Genomic DNA, 20,461 nt, shown 5'->3' on the forward strand with positions numbered 1-20,461 from the left:
CGTCTTTCCCTTGTGAGAATACTATTTGTGTGGCTTGGTGTAGCTGTGGTTTATGATGTTGCCCGATAATCTATTAGAAGTCTTATGAAGGTTTTGTAAGTATGAAGAAGTGTGTCTGTGTTACATGTTTGGGATGATGCTATTGTCCTTGCAGTAGAAGTAGGACGCAAGCTCCTGCAGTACGGAAAGGTACAAGTGATGCATGCCCGTCCAACGAGTGCTGGATAACGTTCGAGGTAACCCCTCGGGTTAAGGAATACGTACTGAGCGAGAGAAGGGCGTACCTCGGCATGCAGACATGCAGAGTTGAGAACACTGATGACGTACTACGCTGTTTCAAGTGCTTAGGATTCGGGCAGAAGAAGGCGACCTGCAGAAGCACAGCCTCCGCGCTTTGCTACCGCTGTGGTGAGAGGGTCACCAGCAAAAGGCCTGTGACAAGCCTATCAGCTGCGTGAATTGCAGGACAGGGAAACTGTCGCATGGTCACTCGACCAAGGCAAGATCCTGCCCGATCTTTAAAGCAGCAATGCAGGAAACGGCAAGTAAATACGAGTGATGGCTAACACGACCATGAAAGTTCTTCAGCTGAACTGTAGGGCATCCTATGTGGTCATGTGCGAAGCCGGTGTGCTTATGCGCGAGAACGGGATCAGTGTTACCTTGCTGCAAGAACCATATGCCGTGGATGGCGGCGTTCGAGGAGATGGTAATTGTAGGAAAACAAGGTGGAGAAGATCCCGAAACGGTAGTGGTGATTAATAACTCCGACGTCGACGTAGTTGATCTTGGCCAAGACCTGATCAGGTGGATGGCGTTTGCGTGATTAGGTAATCGGCCCGTTTGGGGAGTTGTATGTCTGTTCCCAATATTGTCAGTATGGTGGCGATATCGATAGATATCGAGGACAGCGTACAGAATTTCGAGCGAGAGAAGCAGGAGAAGAGCGCTGTTGATCGGCCGTGACGCCAACACTGAGTCACATTTGTGACACAGCAAAGGCATGGTGGGCCTGAGTGCAAAGGTTGTGAGAGGGGAGAGCCTGGCACATAAGTTGGAGGTGATGAACGTGCGGTCGGAAAGGTTTACCTACGACCGTAGTGGAGAGCGACATTGACGTCACCCTCGCAAGGGGGCTGCGCGAAAATGTCGCTTGGCGAATAGAACCAACCTGCTCCACTAGCGATCACAATCCCATTCTGATTGAGATCACAGCGAATGCAGCCAACATTACCACCAGAGTTCCGTTCTCTCTCCCAACGTAGTCCATCAGCGAAGTCTGTTGGGCTGACTGGAAGGAGGTGGTGCTTCAAAGGGTCAGTTCTCTGGCTGACTTCGGAAGGCTACCCCTCGGCGAGATTGTTTCTCGTCTGCAAGGGTGGGTGGTGGACGCGAACGACCAGGTCCTGAGGAGAGTTAGGCGACCTGCTAGGGCAGTACCTTCCTAATGGACGAACGAACTTCGAAACCAAAGGAACGACCTGAACCGTAGGAGGAAGCGAGTCCAGAAGGCACACAGGAGAGGACAACCGAACGTGAGAGACCTGAAAAGCGCCTGCAGCGAAGATGTCCTATCCTACAAGAGAGCCTTGATAGCTGAGAAGGAAAGGAATTGGCTATGAATAGATAGACACAACGGTGACGACTGATGCACAAGCCCGAACCTACCGAGTCACTGCGGCTGCTCACATCGGCCCACTAGGTCACTCAGGACTCAGGTATACCTGGTGTTAGCGTTTAGATTTGCCATGACAAGGTAAGGAGCCGCACGTTAAATCCTCGATATATGTTCTCCCTGCAGTAATCTGAAAGTCATGTCGCGATTATCCGTTAGAGAATTTTTCCTGTGTTGTTTAGGAGCGAAATTGGACGGTATGACTTAAGGTCCGTGTGATTTTTGTCGGGTTTTGGGATCATAATAACGTTCGCGTGTTTCCAGTTAGTCGGATAGTATCCCGCTTTTATAATGGCGTTGAATATAGTCATCAGCGGGAAAAAGGTAGATTTTTGATGATATTATTGGTGACGCCGTCTTCCCCGGGTGTGTTGTTTTTTAGAAAAATAAATGTGTTGGTATGTCGTCCTGCGTGATTTCAGGTATGATATTATTTTTTACGTGTTGTACAAATTGTAGTGAATTTATGATGTGTCAATCTATCTACACCGCATGTAACGCGTCGTGGGTGGGCCCATGTAAGTGACGTGTAACTTTTCTTCGTTGGCTTTTTCTTCGGCGATATTGTATACCTGATTTAATTTCGTGCCATCGGTTTTAATAGTGTTTGTTTTAAGTCGTACTAACGCGTTTATCCTATTCCATTATGTTTTCACGATGGGGTCGCGGATTCTGCAAAATTGTCGGTATAGTTCGCGTTTTCTTTTAATTAATTGGATTATCTTACGCGGGAGAAGTTTTTTGCCTAGGCAGACTTTTTTGACAGGTGCTGCTTCATTTCGTTGTACGTGTCTATCGCGGCGTCGATGTCTTCTAGCATTGGTAATGTGTTCGCAATGGTGGTCGAAATTTATATGCTTATAGTCGCGCATTTATTTGTACAAGGTCTTTGTAATTTTCGTTCTTAATTCGCACTTATTTGAAAAAAAGGTGCGCGACATTGTCGGTACAGAGAATGTGATCAGGAATGAACCTTGGTGGTTGAGAAAAGTGAAGGTGGTGTTTTTATTCCGAAAAAAGCTAAAGTATAGTCGCGAGTTTCCGACCGTTCGAGTTACTTACGGTGTCACCAAATGTACTGTGTCGCTCTGAATCCACAGCGCACGAACTCTCGCGACCATAAGTAGGGGTGGCAGTGGAGCGGGCACGTTCTGGCCGGTCGGCAGTCGAACGATGTACATCGCTCTCGTCATGCAGTGGCGTCGGCGCACAATTCTCTCCCGAGTTAAGACAAGAGCCACATGTTCTCCTTAAATCCTTAGAGACGTTGGGGTGCAGGCCGGAGGTGATTAACGTGTAACTTGTTCTGGACGTCGTCTCGGAGAACCTTGTAGTCGTAGACGTTGTTTCCGAGCAGTCCAGTTTGACGCGAGCCTGTGCGTTTTCTTCAGGTTCCTAGCCAGGACTAAGTCACCCACCTGAAAAACTTTGAGGTGGATCTGTGACGTATTTCCAGCTGACGGATCGTTCGTTGGCGGCGATCTGCTCGGCATTGTCTGGGATGTTTGGATTGGGGTCGCTTCCGGGGTTTGGACGGTGGATCAGATATCCAAGTAAGGCCTGGCTCGGAGTTTGAAGTGTGGCGGCATTCCATCTTATCCCATTGCTCCGGCGGTTGATTCCCTTCGCCTTCTCGAAGGTGGTAGATGGCGGTGGTCCAAGGCATGTGGTGTCGGCGGCAATAGTTGTTCCAGAGGCGGCAGGTGAATTGGGGACCATTGTCTGAGAGCAGGAATCGGAGATATCTATAGCAGCTGAACACATTTTGATCTAGGAATTCCAAGATGGTTTTGGTTGGGACATTCGGAACTCCCTTGGCTTCTACCCATCGTGTGAACAGGTCTGTTATAACGGTGATATACTTGACCCATTATGTCTATGGCGGCGGTATCCCAAGACCGGCGAGGGTTCTTGAGGGAAGACCAGCGGCTTTCTGACGAATGCCTGATTTAATGTATGAGCAGATTAGGTACCTCTTTAGATAGTTTCGGACATATAGCGTATGCCAGTAATATTGTTGCTCGATGGCCCTTAATGTCTCGTCGCTGCCGGAATGGCCTGCGTCGGGGTGGTCGTGAAATAAATGGAGAATATGTTGCTTTAGAGCCTCTGGTACGACGAGCTCTTGGGCTTCCTTAAGGCGATACAAGTGGCAGCGGTTCGTCGCGATCGTAGACTTAATTGTGGTCGGAAAACGGTCTAGTGGTTGCAACGTCGATCATCTTTCGCCCTTCAGGAATGCGGGAGAGCATGTCTGGATTGGGCCGAGATAACCGGAGGGGGGCCTACTTTAAGTCCAGGAATGCTTGGTTGACCTCTTGGTCCCACCACCATTTTTCCTTCGTTGAGAGATTGCAACCAGTTTCTGACGCCGAGCACATGGCGTACTTGTTTACGGTTCTTCGGCGGTGACAAAGTTTGGATCTGGCTGAGATGGTGCTCGATTGGTCAGTTCCTGTCCACTGTGACACGATGTCAAGGGTACTGACAGCTGACACTTCTCGGGACCGACGCGGAGTCCATGGGTGCGAAAGCTTTCCAGGACCAACCTCAAATGCCGAACGTGTTCCTCGTAGGAGTTGGAGTAGGCTAGTGTGAATTTCTGTAGGGCCCCGTGAGAACATCTTGCGCCATCCTACTTTTAGAATATCGATGGCGCGTTATTGAGTCCGAACGGCATTACACGAACCTGATAGCTGGCGCCGTCGATGGTCGAAAACGTCGTGAGGGGCCGGCGCTCGTTTGACAGCGGCCAGAACCTTGACTTTAGATCGAGTGTTGTAAAAATTCGAGCTTGAGTTTAAGGGTTCGTTGAATGTTCGGGAGTGGGAGGCTTCGCTAATTGTCTGGTCTAGAATATTCCAAGTTGCTCGGTTGGACGATGCCGTTACTGAGCATTTTCTGGATCTGTTCTTTGATCGCTTGCTGTTTTTGGGCGGATTGTCGATACGGAGCAATACTTAAGGGATGGTGCTCCTTCAAACGGATGTGGTAGCTGGTGGTCGGCGTTGTGGTAGGTGCGGACGTGTCGAATACGTCTTGAAACTCTCTGAGAAGATCATGAATCATCATCAGATCTTGTCTAAAATGAAGGCAACGCCGTTGAAAATCCATGGTGATGATTGGTTTGGAGCCAGGGAAGGCCAAATATGGTCGATTTGTGTATGTCCAGACTTACGAAGAACGTCTTGACCGTTTCTTCCTTAGCAAGAAAAATGGATTTGGTCTGGACATGTTCGGGTCGCTGTTGTTGTCGGACGAGATTGAGAAATGACTCGCTGTCTATCATAGCCGATAATCGGACACCGTCGATAACGGCGTCGATTCTAAGGACAACGCTGAATCCACCGAGAGAGTTGATATGATAACGGATGAGTTCCGAACGGGCCGGAATATGGCCCCTGCCCCTAATTCCTTTCCCGACGGCCCTGATGAAATTTAGTTGACAGGTGCCGACGTTCATGATCGTGTTACAAGGTTTGGCCGTTTGGAGTTTGTAGTTACTGGAATAGCCCTCTCCAAAAATCTCGATTTCTGTTGCCGTTCTAGGAAATCGCAGTTCTAGTGTCTTCCCGGACAGAAATGTCAAAGTGGGAGTCATTTTGGAGCCGATGGCGAGTTGCTGCTGGGATTTTCACTACTGGTGGCTGTATGTGTGGTCGTACCGAGTCTGGTTTTTAATCGTACCGCTAAGTCGATAAATTCGACAAAGGTTGAGAGCGCAGTTGTCTCGACGTAGGCGGCTAAACCCTAAGGCTCCAAGTTGATACAATGGGCCACGAGTTCTGGTTCCATTGGTTTCCACCGTGGACGCTGGCACTTTAAGTGTTAATTGGATAGACCACTGATCCCAAATTTGGAAGATGGCAGGACTGAAAGTGACTTCAGTCGGAAGTAGGGGCTGCAGTTCCCTAGGTTGAGGCACTCCTGAAGAAGGGCTCCATGGTGATGTCCTCTTAATCTTGGTCCACGATGGGCTCCAAATTGTCACAGAGCACGTTCAATTCATTGGTAACTACCGGGCTACCGTCGGTCAGCGGAGTCATAATTACACCTATCTTTGGAACACACCGCGTATATAAACTTTTCATCATTTGCGATAATTCGTCTTCGAAAAGGAACGTTTCAGGGTCATGACCGTCCTTTTTGAACACCTCCGCGAGCCGCCACTGAAGTTCCTCTTTGTTACTGCTTGTCGCTTCATCCCGTTCTTTTAATTTTCTTCTTAACTCGGCTACTTTTAATTCGTACATCTTCTTTGCCATTGTAATGTCTTTTACTCAAACCCACACCTGACACCAGTTGTAATGTTCGTGGGTTTAACAAAATTCTAAGACTGATAACGACAAAAACTATTTATTTACACTAATTATTAAAGAACGTAAAAACACTATTAAATAATTACTAAACTTAGGTTATTAATTATTCTATTTATTTACACTACTGTTGATATATCACTTTTCACTGCGCTATTTATTTCACTGACAATTTATTTCTGGACTCACTTCTGCAACAGTCAATTTATTTCATCTTCTCTCGGCGATCGTCTCTTCCTTTAAATACTCTTTTGTTTACTTTCGGGAACCTTCTGGAAACGTCCGGGTAGTTTATTTTTTCTTTGAACTGTTTAACTGCTTTCCCGGAACGCAGGTACGACACACACGGTTACAAATACGGTGCACATGAAGAAAGGCGTCCGCGGCTAGTCGGCGAATGGATAAGCCGTTCACGCACACGTGTGCCCGATCACAGTCAAACACACTCGTGCTCGCTACAATATAAAGGTATATTATAATCTTGATTACATACTTCGTTATGCGTATATAGTTACCTTAACCTAACTTAACCTGGGATTAATCACTAAATTGTCTGTCACTTAACTTAATACTGATCACTGAATTGTCTGTTACTTAACCTACAACTAATAACGGAAATGGTCTAGCACTCAATTTACTCAAAATTTATCCGGCGGTAGGTCCGCTTACGTAGTATGCGTGTAGTTTTGTCGTTGGTGTTCGGCTAATATGGTAGCCTGTCGTAGCTTGTTGTAATTCTTGGCTAAGATGGTAGCCTAGAGGATGGTATGCCGTATGTTGTTCTCATTGCTTAGCCGAAGAGAAGATTGAGTAGCTAAGTAACTCTTGATGAAACAAATAAACAATGACTATGAAAAAAATATTGAAAAAATATTAAGAAAATAAAAATGGATTTGTTGCACTAGCAACATAGTGGGATAAAAGCACCCCATATGCAACGCGAAAACAATTTAATTGCCTGCTGTGTACTTTTAGTGAATGTGCTTGACTTGTTCCACTGGTCGCTATTGCAAAATATTTAAGAAATATAAACAAAAACTCGCTGTAAATATTTATCTCGCTGTGTTAGTTAAGGGTTAAGTAACATTGGACCAACGTAAGGGGAAACCATTATACGGTTTATTTCTTCGGTTGCTTCTTGTTTTTCATTGAGTACTAAATCACCTTCTTTGTATTGTCTTACTGGACCTTGTAACTAAAGAACTCACTTATGTGTGGGATAATACTTATTCTTAACGTATTGTAATGTTCGTGGGTTTAACGAAATGTACTTGTAAGACTAATAACTACAAAAACTATTTTTTTACACTAATTATTAAAGAACTTAAAAACACTATTAAACTATTACTAAACTTACGTTATGAATTATTCTATTTATTTACACTACTGTTGATATATCACTATTCACTGCGCTATTTATTTCACTGTCAATTTATTTCATGATTCAGTTCTGCAACGGTCAATTTATTTCTCCTCTGTCGGCGGTCGCCTCTTTCTTTAAATACCCTTTCTCTACTTTCGGGAACGTTCTGGAAACGTCCGGACAGTTTATTTCTTTCTTTGAACTGTTTAACTGCATTCCCAAAATGCAGGTACGACACGCACATTTACATATACGGCGCACATGTAGAAAGGCGCCCGCGGCTAGTCGACGAATCAATAAGCCGTTCACGCACACGTGTGCCCGGTAGCACACAAACACACTTAAGGATGTTTCGTCCTGAAACATTTTCGCTTTCCGTTTCACAGGATCATGCCGGAATCTGGCTTTCACGACATTCGTTCCGGAAATAGAAGTAACAGTCCTCGGTCGTCTCATAATTGGTCCGATTCGGGTTATTACTGCAAGCCAAAATGTCCATTCCAGTACGGCGGAACAGGACTTCGATCATGTTTCGTATTATCCTCCAATCTAGGTTGTCCAGTCCACAACCAAGCTTCGGAATCGGCAGCTTCTGTAGGTTATTCTCCAGAATATGTCCGCGGAGTTCCATTACTGTGTCCCAAAGGTTTCTATAGGTTGGTTTATCAGAGCATCTTCCTTTAGTTACTAGATAATAGATATTGCGTCGTCCGTCAGGCAGGCACAACAGTCTTCTTCCCTTCTGTACTTGGTCCAGATGATCCAAACCGCTAAATCTGCGTTTGAACTCGGACGCAATATCACGGCTCATTCTGAGATCCTGTGAAACGCAATGGGCCAGAGAATATTTCTTAGATATAGCAAATAGGTCTCGTCGGATTTCTTGCGTCACACCAAATCTCCTGTTAACATGGGGGCCTTCCTTCATGAACTTTTCGTTATGGGGGCTCGGAATAAATAGTTCTTAATAATCTGGCCCGCGCCTCCTCTTCATTTGAACCGGCGAATGGAGTCAAGTGATTAAATAGACTACCTTCGGCTTCCCATTAGGACATTTCTTATTTTGGTACATCACGTCGTTAATCCTCTTCACTATCTCATAGGGTCCTTCCCAATTCTGTTGGAACTTAGGTGATAGTCCAAGGCGACGACGAGGATTATACAACCAAATAAGATCTCCAGTTTGGTAACCACCTGCTGTGGCCTTGATATCGTAGTTTTCTTTAATCCTATCACTAGGAATCTGCGTATGCAGACGAACCGACTCGTGGATGTCGTTAAGCTTTCTTCGGAGGTTGGTTTCATAATCTTCTCCACCCAAGTCATCTCCTGGTTTAGAGCCGAATTTGAGGTAACAAGGTAGTCGCAACTCCCTTCCATAAAGGACACTGGCATGTGTTTGACCAGTGGTTTCGTGGACAGATGAACGGTATGCCATTAAAAAAGGGCAATAGCGGTCCTAGTCCCTTTGGTGATCAGACACTACCTTCGAGAGATATTTAATGAAGGTCCTGTTCATTCGCTCAACCATGCCGTCCGATTGTGGATGGAGTGGAGTAGTTCGAGTTTTCTTTAATTTTAGGAGCTCGCATATTCCACGGAATTTGAAATTTCTCCTTTGGTCGGAGTGCAACTCCAAGGGCACCCCAAAACGATTGATTAACTCCTCCACCAGCTCCTCAACTATGATTTCCTACTCCTGGTTCGGAAGGACATAGGCTTCAACCCACTTGGTAAAATAGTCCATAACGACTACGATGTGCTTGTTGTCTTTCTCGGACTTGCCACAGCGATTGCGATTCGTTGGAAGGGTCCACCGACGTTGTATTGACGCATTGGCGCCCTTGGCCTTTTCTGTGGTCCATTACTCGCGGCACAGGTGGTACACTTCTTACACCAGTTCTTAACATGTTCCTTACAGTTCACCCAATACAATTGCTCTCGAACTTTCCCAAGCATCTTATTCACTCTAAAATGGCCACCAGATGATCCATCATGAAGATACTGCAACACCTCTCTAACCTTGTTTCAACGAATAAACAGTTGCTTCCTACCTTCCTCTCCATCTGGACTTTCAACAACACTCTTCAGGGTGCCATCTTCCAAAACCATTGAGTCCCACTGACCCCATAACGATTTTAGTACTTGGGTACAGGAGGAAATTTGCTGTCACGTTGGCCGTTTTCCGTCTCTTTTCCATTCCATCATCTTCTTCAAGTCCGGGTCGTGTTCTTAGTCATGTTTTATATTGTCAGGTAACCACTCGTCATCGATTACCGTGACGCGTAGAATTGCCTCTTCATTCTTTTCCATTCGATCACACTGCTTGCAGTCTGTTTGACAAAATCTTCTGGAAAGAGCATCGGCTTTCTTGTGTCCGGTTCTAGGCCGGTGCTATACGTCAAAATCATATTCCTGTAGCTTCTCAATCCATCAAGCTACCTGGCCCTCCGGATTCTTGAAATTCAGAAGCCACTTTGAAGCTGCATGATCGGTGCGTAGGGTCAATTTTCGTCCATATAGGTATTTATAAAAATATTCTACACCTGTGAGGACAGCCAGCATCTCTCGCTTAGTGACACAGTAGTTTCTTTCGGTTTTTGATAAGGTCTTGTTAAAATTGCCGATTTTTTTGCGGTCACTTTCGGTTAAACGGGTCAAAGGTTTGCCGATATTGGCGAATCCATAAACATAGCGACGATAATACGTGCACAATCCCAAGAAGCCTCTTACGTCGTGGACATTTTCAGGCACTGACCATTCCTTTACAGCCTTTATCTTCTCCAGATCCACGGCCACGTCCTTCCCTGATACAACATGTTCCAGGTAAGAAACTTCTTCGCGGAAAAGGTAGCACTTTTTCGGACTGAGTTGCAAACTGGCCTCACGTAACCGCTGGAATACCGCTTGCAAATTCTGCAGGTGTTCATTAAAGGTGCTTCCAATCACTATGATGTTATCCAAGTATACCAAGCAGGTCTTTCCAATTTGATCACTCAAAATTTTCTCCATAAACCTTTCCAACGTCACCGGGTCATTGCATACCCCGAAAGGCTCAACTGTAAATTGCCAAAGGCCCGTGCCGATCGATAATGCGGTCTTTTCTTTGTCTGCAGCATCTAAAGTAACTTACCAGCTTTCGCTCTTCAAATCGAGTGTGGAAAATGTTTTTGAGCCAGAAAGCATATCCAATGTGTCATCAATCCGTGGTAGGCGATAAACTGTCTTTTTTGGTTACGTTGTTGAGCTGTCGGTAATCCACACAAAAACGGATTGTCCCATCCTTCCTCTTTACTAATACTACCGGTGATATTCACGGACTTGATGATGGCTCAATTGTGCCGATCTCCCGCATTTCGTGGATTTTTCGCTCTGCTTCTTCCTTCTTGGCCAAGGGCGATCGTCTAAGTCTTTGACGAATAGGCTGCGCATTCCCTGTATTGATCTTATGTTTTACGATATTGGTCCTTCCCCAACCGTTTTTGTCAGTCTCGAAGACATCGGCATTCTGAATTGTTACTGAAATTTAGTAAATTGCCTTCTTCTTATTTGCTTTCCAAACTTTTCATCGTTTGCGATCATTCGTCTTCGAAAAGGAACGTTTCAGGGTCATGGCCATCCTTTTTCAACGCGTCCGCGAGCCGCCACTGAAGTTCCTCTTTGTTACTGCTTGTCGCTTCATCCCGTTCTTCCAATTAGAGAATTGGCAAAAAGTTAAGAAGAGTCTTAACTTTTTGCCTTTGCCATTGTAATGTGTTTTACTCAACCCCACACCTGACACCAGTTGTAATGTTCGTGGGTTTAACAAAATTCTAAGGCTGATAACGACAAAAACTATTTATTTACACTAATTATTAAAGAACTTAAAAACACTATTAAATTGTTACTAAACTTAGGTTATTAGTTATTCTATTTATTTACACTACTGTTGATATATCACTTTTTACTGCGCTATTTACTTCACTGTCAATTTATTTCTGGATTCATTTCTGCAACGGTCAGTTTATTTCTCCTCTGTCGGCGATCGTCTCTTCCTTTAAATACTTTTTTATTTACTTTCGGGAATCTTCTGAAATTTTTTCGTTGAACTGTTTAACTGCTTTCCCAGAAAGCTGGTACGACACACACATTTACAAATACGGTGCACATGAAGAAAAGCGCCCGCGGCTATTCGGCAAATCGGTAGGCCGTTCACACACACGTGTGCCCGATCGCACACAAAAACACTCGTGCTCGCTCCAGTATACAGCAAGAAAATAGAATTTTGAATATCATAAAACTAAACAGGGAACTCAATTAAAGTAATTTTAACTCAGACGCTACTTTACCGAGCAAAGAACTAATACAAAAAATTGCTTTAGTGTAGCACAGCTGGTGGGCTCCTCAGTCAATCTGATTTTAGAAAGCTGTTTGTTCTCTAGAACAAAACACGTAATAGAATAAAAGTGTATTAAAACTAGTACACAAAAAACAAATCAATAAACTGTAACAAAAACACTAAATATCAACACTAAACTATCAAAATTTCCCACAAAGTTGCTTTTACTAGGGACTTAAACACAAGTTTAAAATCAAAAGGTTCCTTATACCAAATCAAACAAACATTAAACCACCCACTCTGGATAATAAAATCAGTCCAACAGGCTAAATGATAGTACATTACGTATCGAGGGAAGAAACAGGGTTATTTCAGACTGCATGTGAATTGCCACCCGAACCGAAGGCGACATCCTTTCGTAGCTAGCTCTACTTATCGCTCCGCAGATGGAGTTACTAGTTCTTGGCTGGTCGTATCTCCTGATCCGGAGCGTCAACTTCATCAGGCGGAAAGCCTCGGAACCCCTCAGGTATTTCCAATTCGTCGATGTCAGGTTGATCTTTCAGGACTCTCCGTTCGGCTCGATCTTTTTCTATCGAGATAAACTCAAACTCCAACTCGTGAACATGGTTGCTCGGTTCAACACGAACCTCATCCCGATGATCTTGCGGAAAAATGTCTCCGGCTGTACCGTCGTGCGCGACCATTTCCTCTCGGAAAACGACATCTCTGGTGATCTCTGTTGTTCTCGTTTCAGGAATCCAAATCCGGTACGCCTTTGACTGCTCATAATAGCCCACCAGGACTCCTTCTCTCGAACGGCGATCGAACTTCCCGTTGTTTGGGACTTTGTCGAGGCAAAATACCTTGCTTCTAAATTCCCGCATGTGATATGCGCTCGGCTCCTTGCCGTACCAAAGTTCGAAAGGTGTTTTCCCGTTTAGCTTCTTAATTGGGTATCGATTCCTGAGATAGTTAGCGGTGTTAATCGCTTCCGCCCAGAACGATTGAGGTAATCCGGATTGCATCATCAGACATCGAGCTCCCTCCTCGAGAGTTCGATTCTTTCTCTCGGATACACCGTTCTGCTTGGGCGTGTGCGTCGTCGTGAGTTCGCGTCGGATGCCCTCAGACTTCAGGAAGTCGTTAAATGCCCTGTTGGCGTACTCACGACCGTTGTCAGACCGGACGTATTTTATTTTCAACCCGTGCTGCTTCTCGACGAGGGCCTTGTACTCGCGAAACATCTGGAACGCTTCGTCCTTCGACTTCATGAACCGCACCTCCGTCCACCTCAAATAGTCTAAGAGCTAGCGCAAAGCTACCTGTATGTATTTGACCAGACCTGGGTTTTTGTGTGTTGAGGCCCCTATACCTACCATACATGAGATGGGGAGTCACTAAGCCCAGAGTGGTGGACGCGGCGGGCGCTCAGGTAAGACAGGTAAAAATTTTTGGCAAATTTTAAATTCATTTGACCACGTCTGCCATTTTGAAATTTGAAAATAGATTATTATTATTATCGGAAAATAACAATGGCAGACCATTATCACGCGTTCAACATTCTGGCAGACAGTTATGAAAGTGCTGAAAAAAATAAAATTTTGAAAGTAATTGACCAGATCTGCCATTGATATATTTTATTCATTAGAGTCTTAAAAACTTATTTTTGTCACGGCAGACTTTTTCATTAAGTACAAACTTCAGCAGACAACAAGACTTAGCTACTACATGGTCAGATCTATGCATGTACTATCTCTGTAGCTATCTTTTGTTTTTCCTATATATCACTATTATTCTCACTCTAACCTATAGTATTTTTATTTTATATAGTTACTAGCATTCAAATAGTCTAGGGTTTATACCTGAGAGGGTTCTTTTCGGTTGCCACTCTAACGGTTATTGCCAGATGTTTTCAGTATAGTCGTGAATTCTCATACAGTTAGTGTTTTGTGAATGTAATAAAATACATAGTGTNTTTTTTATTTAAGAAACAATGAACAAAAATAATTAAAAAAAATAAATTATGCATGCATTAAAAAGTGTATATTTGCTTCCATTGCTTGAAATCTTCATTCATCATCATAATCGGAGTCATGTATGGCGTTGTGTGACTCGTCTTCATCATCCATTGAATCGGATTCTGTAAAAATAAAACGTAAATTATAGAATAAAAGAAATGTGTAAAGTGTTTCAAAAATATTTAGTAAAGAGTTAATCATTATAAACTTACCAGGGATCTTGGAGATTAAGTCACTCACAGAAGTTGGAAGTTGATCTCCTTCGAACCATTTAAAGACAAATTTGTCTTCTTGTTCAATCCAACCATAATCTAATGGATCTAACGTGGTGGGTTGCTTTTTGTAAGCATTTTTCCAAACAATTGAAATATAATGCGCTCTTCGAAGTTGCTGATAAAGCTCACTCTTACACGGTGGTATTGAGCTTGCATCAAAATTCACTATTTTCTTGGTGAAATTTTCATTAACGTTGGAAGGTTTATAATTACTGACGAAAAGTTGGTACCTTCCATCATCAACGTCAATAGATTTTTTTGCATTGTAGAGCTGGCATGTAAACTTCTGAATAGTGTTAAACACTTCGTTTAGCTGATCTTCTATTAAATTTTCTTCACCAAGAGTTGCAAATTCTTGTTGGAATTCCACATTTTTTTTCAGCAAAGTAAAAGGTCTTTTCTTTCCTTTATTAAAGAAAGCCGGATTGAAGTCACACCCAGTGAACGCATGAAAGCCGATTAAGCTTTTGGCTAATAATTCACCAAGCTCATTATAAATTTTTGTGACGTCAATGTACCTTTCATTGTTTCCTGTTCCATTGAGCATCCAAATATTAGAATTTGAATTTTGTAATTGTTTCATATTCCCAATCATTATAATTAAAATATCGGTATCAGAGGCTCTAATAACAATATTCGACTGCTCACTGATACTACAAGCATGATAGATAATCTTAGTATCAGCTTCTTCATGTGAAGGGCAACATAAATTTTCAACAACACTTGATTGAATCTTGTCATCAACAACTTGATACGATTGACAATTTAAAAAAATTTGTCGGTTACCCAAAAATGATATCATTTCCTCACTACACCAATGATTCGTAAAAAAATCTACCAGAGCTTTCTTAAATTTAATATTCTTCAATTATTTTGCAAAATCTGATGGTCGCACCTGTTCAGGCCCCGAAATTGTGTAATCAATCAGCGATGCTTCATGACGTAGACATCTTTCGCTATCTTTTATTGATGGGAAAAAATATTGGTCAAAGATTACATCAATTCTCCGAGTGGAATATTTTGATACCATTTGCAAAAATTTCTTAGAAATACTCCCAAATGTTTTGGGAACTTCTTTCATAGAATGGAGAATAAAATATCCATCAATTAAGAATATATCTGTAGAAAGTGGTGGTTCCTGATCAATAGTTGGTTCAAGGCATTTTACAAGAACAGATTTATCAGTTTTACAAAAACCACCATCTAGATGACATAAAGCCAGAGGTACAGAAGATATTGGATATGCTAAAGTTTTGAGAACATCAATTTGATGGTCCATAGAAATTCCCAACAAACGCCCGAATAAATCTCGCTGTAACTTGATCTCTTGCTGCTTACCTCCAATTTTTACAGTCTTTTTCTTTGCAAGTTGACTCGAAAAGTTGTGTAGTGGTGTCTTTTTGATGGCTTTCTCAAATCTTTTTGGATCAGATACACATTCAGATATAAAACACGTTCGTAGGTCTTCACCAATTTTTTGGATATTTAAGAGAAATTCTTCGACTTGAGATGATGCAGCTTTACCTGAACTTATGTTAAACAATTGATCTGGCGGTAAATCTAAGCTGAAGGGATTCACATATTGATCAAATGAGTTGATAAATTTTTCAAGTTGTTGACAACTTTTCTTAATATTATGTGGCTGTAACTCTGCTGAAATATCTTGTTTTTTGGTAATTCCTAACTCATCCAACACGTGTGTAATTATACTTGAGCGAATGTCGTGACTCCTTGCCCACCGTTGGCGAGCTGAAATCAAATGAGTCAGATGTGTAATACCAGTAAGTGTTCTTGCAGCATCTGCATTAATAGTCTGCTCTAATGTAAGATCGATTGGCTGTCTTGAGAATGGCTTACTGGTACGCTTGATTCCAAAAAATCCTTTTTGAAAGTCTTGCTCTAAACCCGGATGAGTAGTGGGAACTTTGGTTAAATTATAATGGTATTGGACAGTCCATTTAGCATAATTTTGATGGTTACATACAAAAAATAAATTTGTTATTTTTGGTAAAGTGTCTAAATACAATTGAAAGTCACCAATACGAATGCTCCTGCTCAATTGTAAATAATGATCAACGAGCTTGATGTAAGTCATATAAAATTGAGCTGTTTTACCATGTTCACCATTTAATGTTTACTGTTCGTAAATAGCGTAATCATTACAAAGCTCTTTCAAGTTTTCATTGTGAATAAAAAAAGTATCTGCTTGACAACTCTGCAATCGGTCAATCTCTTCGATGATATCTTCTGAAATTTGAATGTTTTTCTGTGTTAAAAAAGACCTAAAATGCATTATTTGTAGTCCTAAAGCCATCATTGGGTGTAATCTTTTACAACGATTAAAATGTTTGCCCTCAATGAAACTTGAAACAGATCCACTAGCAAGCATTTCGCTTTCAACCATGATGGTTGATAAGCCGCAATCATTGATAACTTTTCCGATGGCCTTAAAGTACGACATCATTATGTGAAAAGTGTATAAAGGTATTGAAGGTATTACTTTCGGTTGCTTGAATTTGCAGTGCAATCTTTGCAATAGCTAAATCATAAGTTACTTGCATGTACTCTTGATTCAACTCTTGTAAGGCAGACATGCATTGTTGCATTGTTGCCAAAACGACTGCATTGTTTGTTGGTGAGTGATTAATCGGAGTTAAATATGAAATCAATTGTCGTGGAGTGTCATCGATCATTATTCTACTGTTAAAACCAGTCCACATATGGGGTATTTGACAGTCCCAAAGCATGACTTAGCACCAAAATATTGTCAATCCGCTTGTAGAGGCTCCCGTGTACGATTATATTACCCTCTTCCTCACTTTCAGCTTGAATATTACTGGTTTTCTTGAGTTTTTTAGCACATTGTGGTAACTCAACATCAATTTCTGTGAAAGATCGTCTTCTAGGTCTACTGCCTGCATGTTCTTCTCCATTTTCTTCTTCTTTTTCTTCTTCGTCTACATTGTCGTTTACGAGATTGGGATCAATATTTTGATAAATTATTCCAACTGTATCATGAAGAGTGTCTTTTCCATCCTTTGTTTCAACAAATCGGTCATAATTGTCATATCCCATACCTGCCACCAGGTTTTTATCTTTATTAATTATCTCTGGGCATATTTCGGTACGTGAAACTGTTGAAAATGTTGCTTCTGTTTCAAGCTCTTCGATTGCAGTATAACTTATACAGTGACCGTAACGATTTATTATATCGACAACCTTACGACTGCTTGTAATACTTTTTAAAGTAATGCCCAAACAGATGTGTTTTGAGGTCTTTATGTTTCCATTGTGAGTCATATATATTATATCCTGTGACAGAGATGATACATGATGTTGAAAAGTGTCGCAATTCCGTTGTTTACGATGATAACCTCCAAGAATCGACGAGAAAAATTGAGAAATCATGGGCGGTGTAGTACATTCACCTTTTATTAGTCGTTGACTAGTCAAATGATCGGGTAATTTTTTTCTTTTTATGCCCAAAATTTCCGCTCGTAAAATGGCTGCGGCTTCTTGCAATACATCTTGGTCTTTTAAGTGCGCAAATAGTGATTCATCAATTACTGAAACGCCTATAGGGGCAACACCTTTTTTTTTTTTTCGATGCCAAAATTTGAACTTTATCTGCAAATTTCTTGTGAATTTTTTCTTGTAAATAGTGCGTGGTAAATATTGATGATGCGTCAGAGCCTCCGCTTAATTCTTTAAACATTTCGAAATACTCTTTATGTAGATAGCTCAAAAAATAACAACGTCCTCGCTTTATGACATTTTCTTCTATTAAGTAACAAATTTCTTTGTAAACTGTTTCATGGATTTCTCGGGAAACGTGCCATGAAGTACGGACAGGACTTTTTACCAGTGATCTTTTTTGATTTCTGAAATTTAGCCGGCAAACATCGTGATAATATACGTGAGATGAGAGAATACTTTGTATTTTTATCAAAGTTTCATTATAGATTTCGGTATCTGGCTTAAAGTTTGATAATATACCTTTTTCAAATTGATTCTTATCTGAAGTACGCAATGGCTCATTTTTAGACCGATTTTGCTTTTTTTTTTGTTACAAAAAAAAACATAAATTCATGTTAGATGAAACGACTGGATCGGAAGCTTGAGCAGTCGGTGCTTCTTCTGAAACTTCAGATGGTCTCTCCTCCAACGGCTGTTCTGCTTCAGCCTCAATTTCTTTAGCTGCTTCTTCTGTTTCAGGAAGGCTCACGTCTTTTACCAGGGGATCATATACAGCTGTATCACTTATTATTAAATTATCAGATGATGTGGATGGCTGTTGAATTTCAGACGAAGACGTACTGGGTTGTGGAAGAACTTTTTTTTAACATCTGTCGAAAAAAATTGTCTTTTCAGAGCTGTAAATGTTTTATAACAACTACTATGATATCCCGAGTCATACATTTCGTCCGGTAAAACAACATCGTTATATTTTAATTTATGAAATTTTCGTAACCTCAAAATCTTTCGGCATTTTGATATCGTTTCTTCTGAAAATAATAGTACTTTATCAGTTTTTACCGTATCACAAAAAACACACTTCACTTCTTCTTTGTCACCCGACATAATATCAAATATATTAATTATATAAATGACAAATTAACGAAAATAAATAAAACAACACTATGTATTTTATTACATTCACAAAACACTAACAGTCACTGTATGAGAATTCACGACTATACTGAAAACATCTGGCAATAACCGTTAGAGTGGCAACCGAAAAGAACCCTCTCAGGTATAAACCCTAGACTATTTGAATGCTAGTAACTATATAAAATAAAAATACTATAGGTTAGAGTGAGAATAATAGTGATATATAGGAAAAACAAAAGATAGCTACAGAGATAGTACATGCATAGATCTGACCATGTAGTAGCTAAGTCTTGTTGTCTGCTGAAGTTTGTACTTAATGAAAAAGTCTGCCGTGACAAAAATAAGTTTTTGAGACTCTAATGAATAAAATATATCAATGGCAGATCTGGTCAATTACTTTCAAAATTTTATTTTTTTCAGCACTTTCATAACTGTCTACCAGAATGTTGAACGCGTGATAATGGTCTGCTAATGTTATTTTCCGATAATAATAATAATAATCTATTTTCAAATTTCAAAATGGCAGACGTGGTCAAATGAATTTAAAATTTGGCAAAAATTTTTACCTGTCTTACCTGAGCGCCCGCCGCGTCCACCACTCTGGGCTTAGTGACTCCCCATCTCATGTATGGTAGGTATAGGGGCCTCAACACACAAAAACCCAGGTCTGGTCAAATACATACAGGTAGCTTTGCGCTAGCTCTTAGACTATAACGCGCGTAGGGCCGCAGACGTCCATGTGAATGACCTCGAGTTTTGAAGTCACACGATGCGACTCTTTCGGGAAAGACTTTCGCGTCATTTTGCACTTGGTGCAAATGTCGCAGACAAGGTCATCCAAATTTCCCTTCAGCTCCAATCCACGGATGTCTCCACTCCTCGTAGCTGCGATGAGGTCGCGAAAGTTTACGTGACCCATCCGGCGATACCAAAGTTGCGCCAACTTCTCGTCTCGGTCCGCCCCAGATACTGCGTTTTAACATCCTTCGATGGGGGTGGCCTGCACGAGGTACAGGTTCTCCTTGCGATTTGCAATCATGTGCGTCACACCGTCTCGATCAAAAACCTCCGCTTTCTCTTTGTCAAAAACGACCAAGAAATCGTTATCAGTGATCTTCGACACCGACAAAAGATTGTTGTGGGTCTCGGGAACGTGCAGTACCTCATTGAGGGTAATTTTGCGCTGCTGGCCATCCACGCTAGTCGCAATTCTCGCCGTTCCTTTCGCACTTATCTCCGCCGTCGCACTGCTCGCCAATTTCAGCCGTCCCGTCTCGCTTTCGTCCAGCTCGGTGAATCTCGTCGCGTCGCCACACAGGCGAGAAGTGCATCCGCTGTCGAGCATCGATACGTCTTCTACCTTGTTTTTCTTGCCCTTGCCCTTGCAGTTAGCCGCCTTGTGTCCCTTAATTCCGCACTTTGAGCACTTGTAAGGGAAAAAGGTGTCCTTGTCGCTCTTCTCGTTCGAGTTCCGAGCTGGCTTCGGTCGATGCTTTTTACCGGGACCCTTCCTATTTGCGAACATGGCACCTTGATCAACAACTGATGAAGCGTTATTTCTCGCGTCGCTTTCCTCGATTATTTTGGTGCGCAGGCTCTCAACGGTTGGCAATTCGTCTCGACTCTCAATTGCGATTCAAAAACTTTCGAAACTTGGAGGCAAACTGTACAGCAGTTGGATGGTGAGTTGATCCGGGTCCAGTCTGACGTCCATTTCGGATAGCTTGTCGACGTTTCCGAAGAAGTTGCCAAGATGACCGCGTACATCACTACCTTCTGTCATCTTCTGCATCATCAGACTTTTAAGCAACGCGGCCTTGCGAGCCGGCTCCTTCGACTGATTTGTGCTTTCCAGCTTGAGCCACATCTCGCGAGACGTTTT

General features: G+C 42.1%; 1 protein-coding gene across 1 annotated transcript; it reads right to left on the reverse strand.

The window, feature by feature from the left end:
* Positions 1-13,731: 13,731 nt before the first annotated feature.
* On the reverse strand, positions 13,732-16,574 carry LOC108740487. Its single transcript, XM_025980297.1, has 3 exons — positions 16,469-16,574; positions 13,906-14,439; positions 13,732-13,815 (listed from the first exon to the last, which is right to left on the reverse strand). Exons 1-3 carry the CDS (start codon positions 16,572-16,574, stop codon positions 13,745-13,747), a joined length of 711 nt encoding a protein of 236 aa, XP_025836082.1. The 3' UTR covers positions 13,732-13,744.
* Positions 16,575-20,461: the final 3,887 nt, after the last annotated feature.

Source organism: Agrilus planipennis, unplaced genomic scaffold (assembly GCF_000699045.2).
Source record: "Agrilus planipennis isolate EAB-ADULT unplaced genomic scaffold, Apla_2.0 scaffold286, whole genome shotgun sequence".
Lineage (NCBI taxonomy): Eukaryota > Metazoa > Arthropoda > Insecta > Coleoptera > Buprestidae > Agrilus > Agrilus planipennis.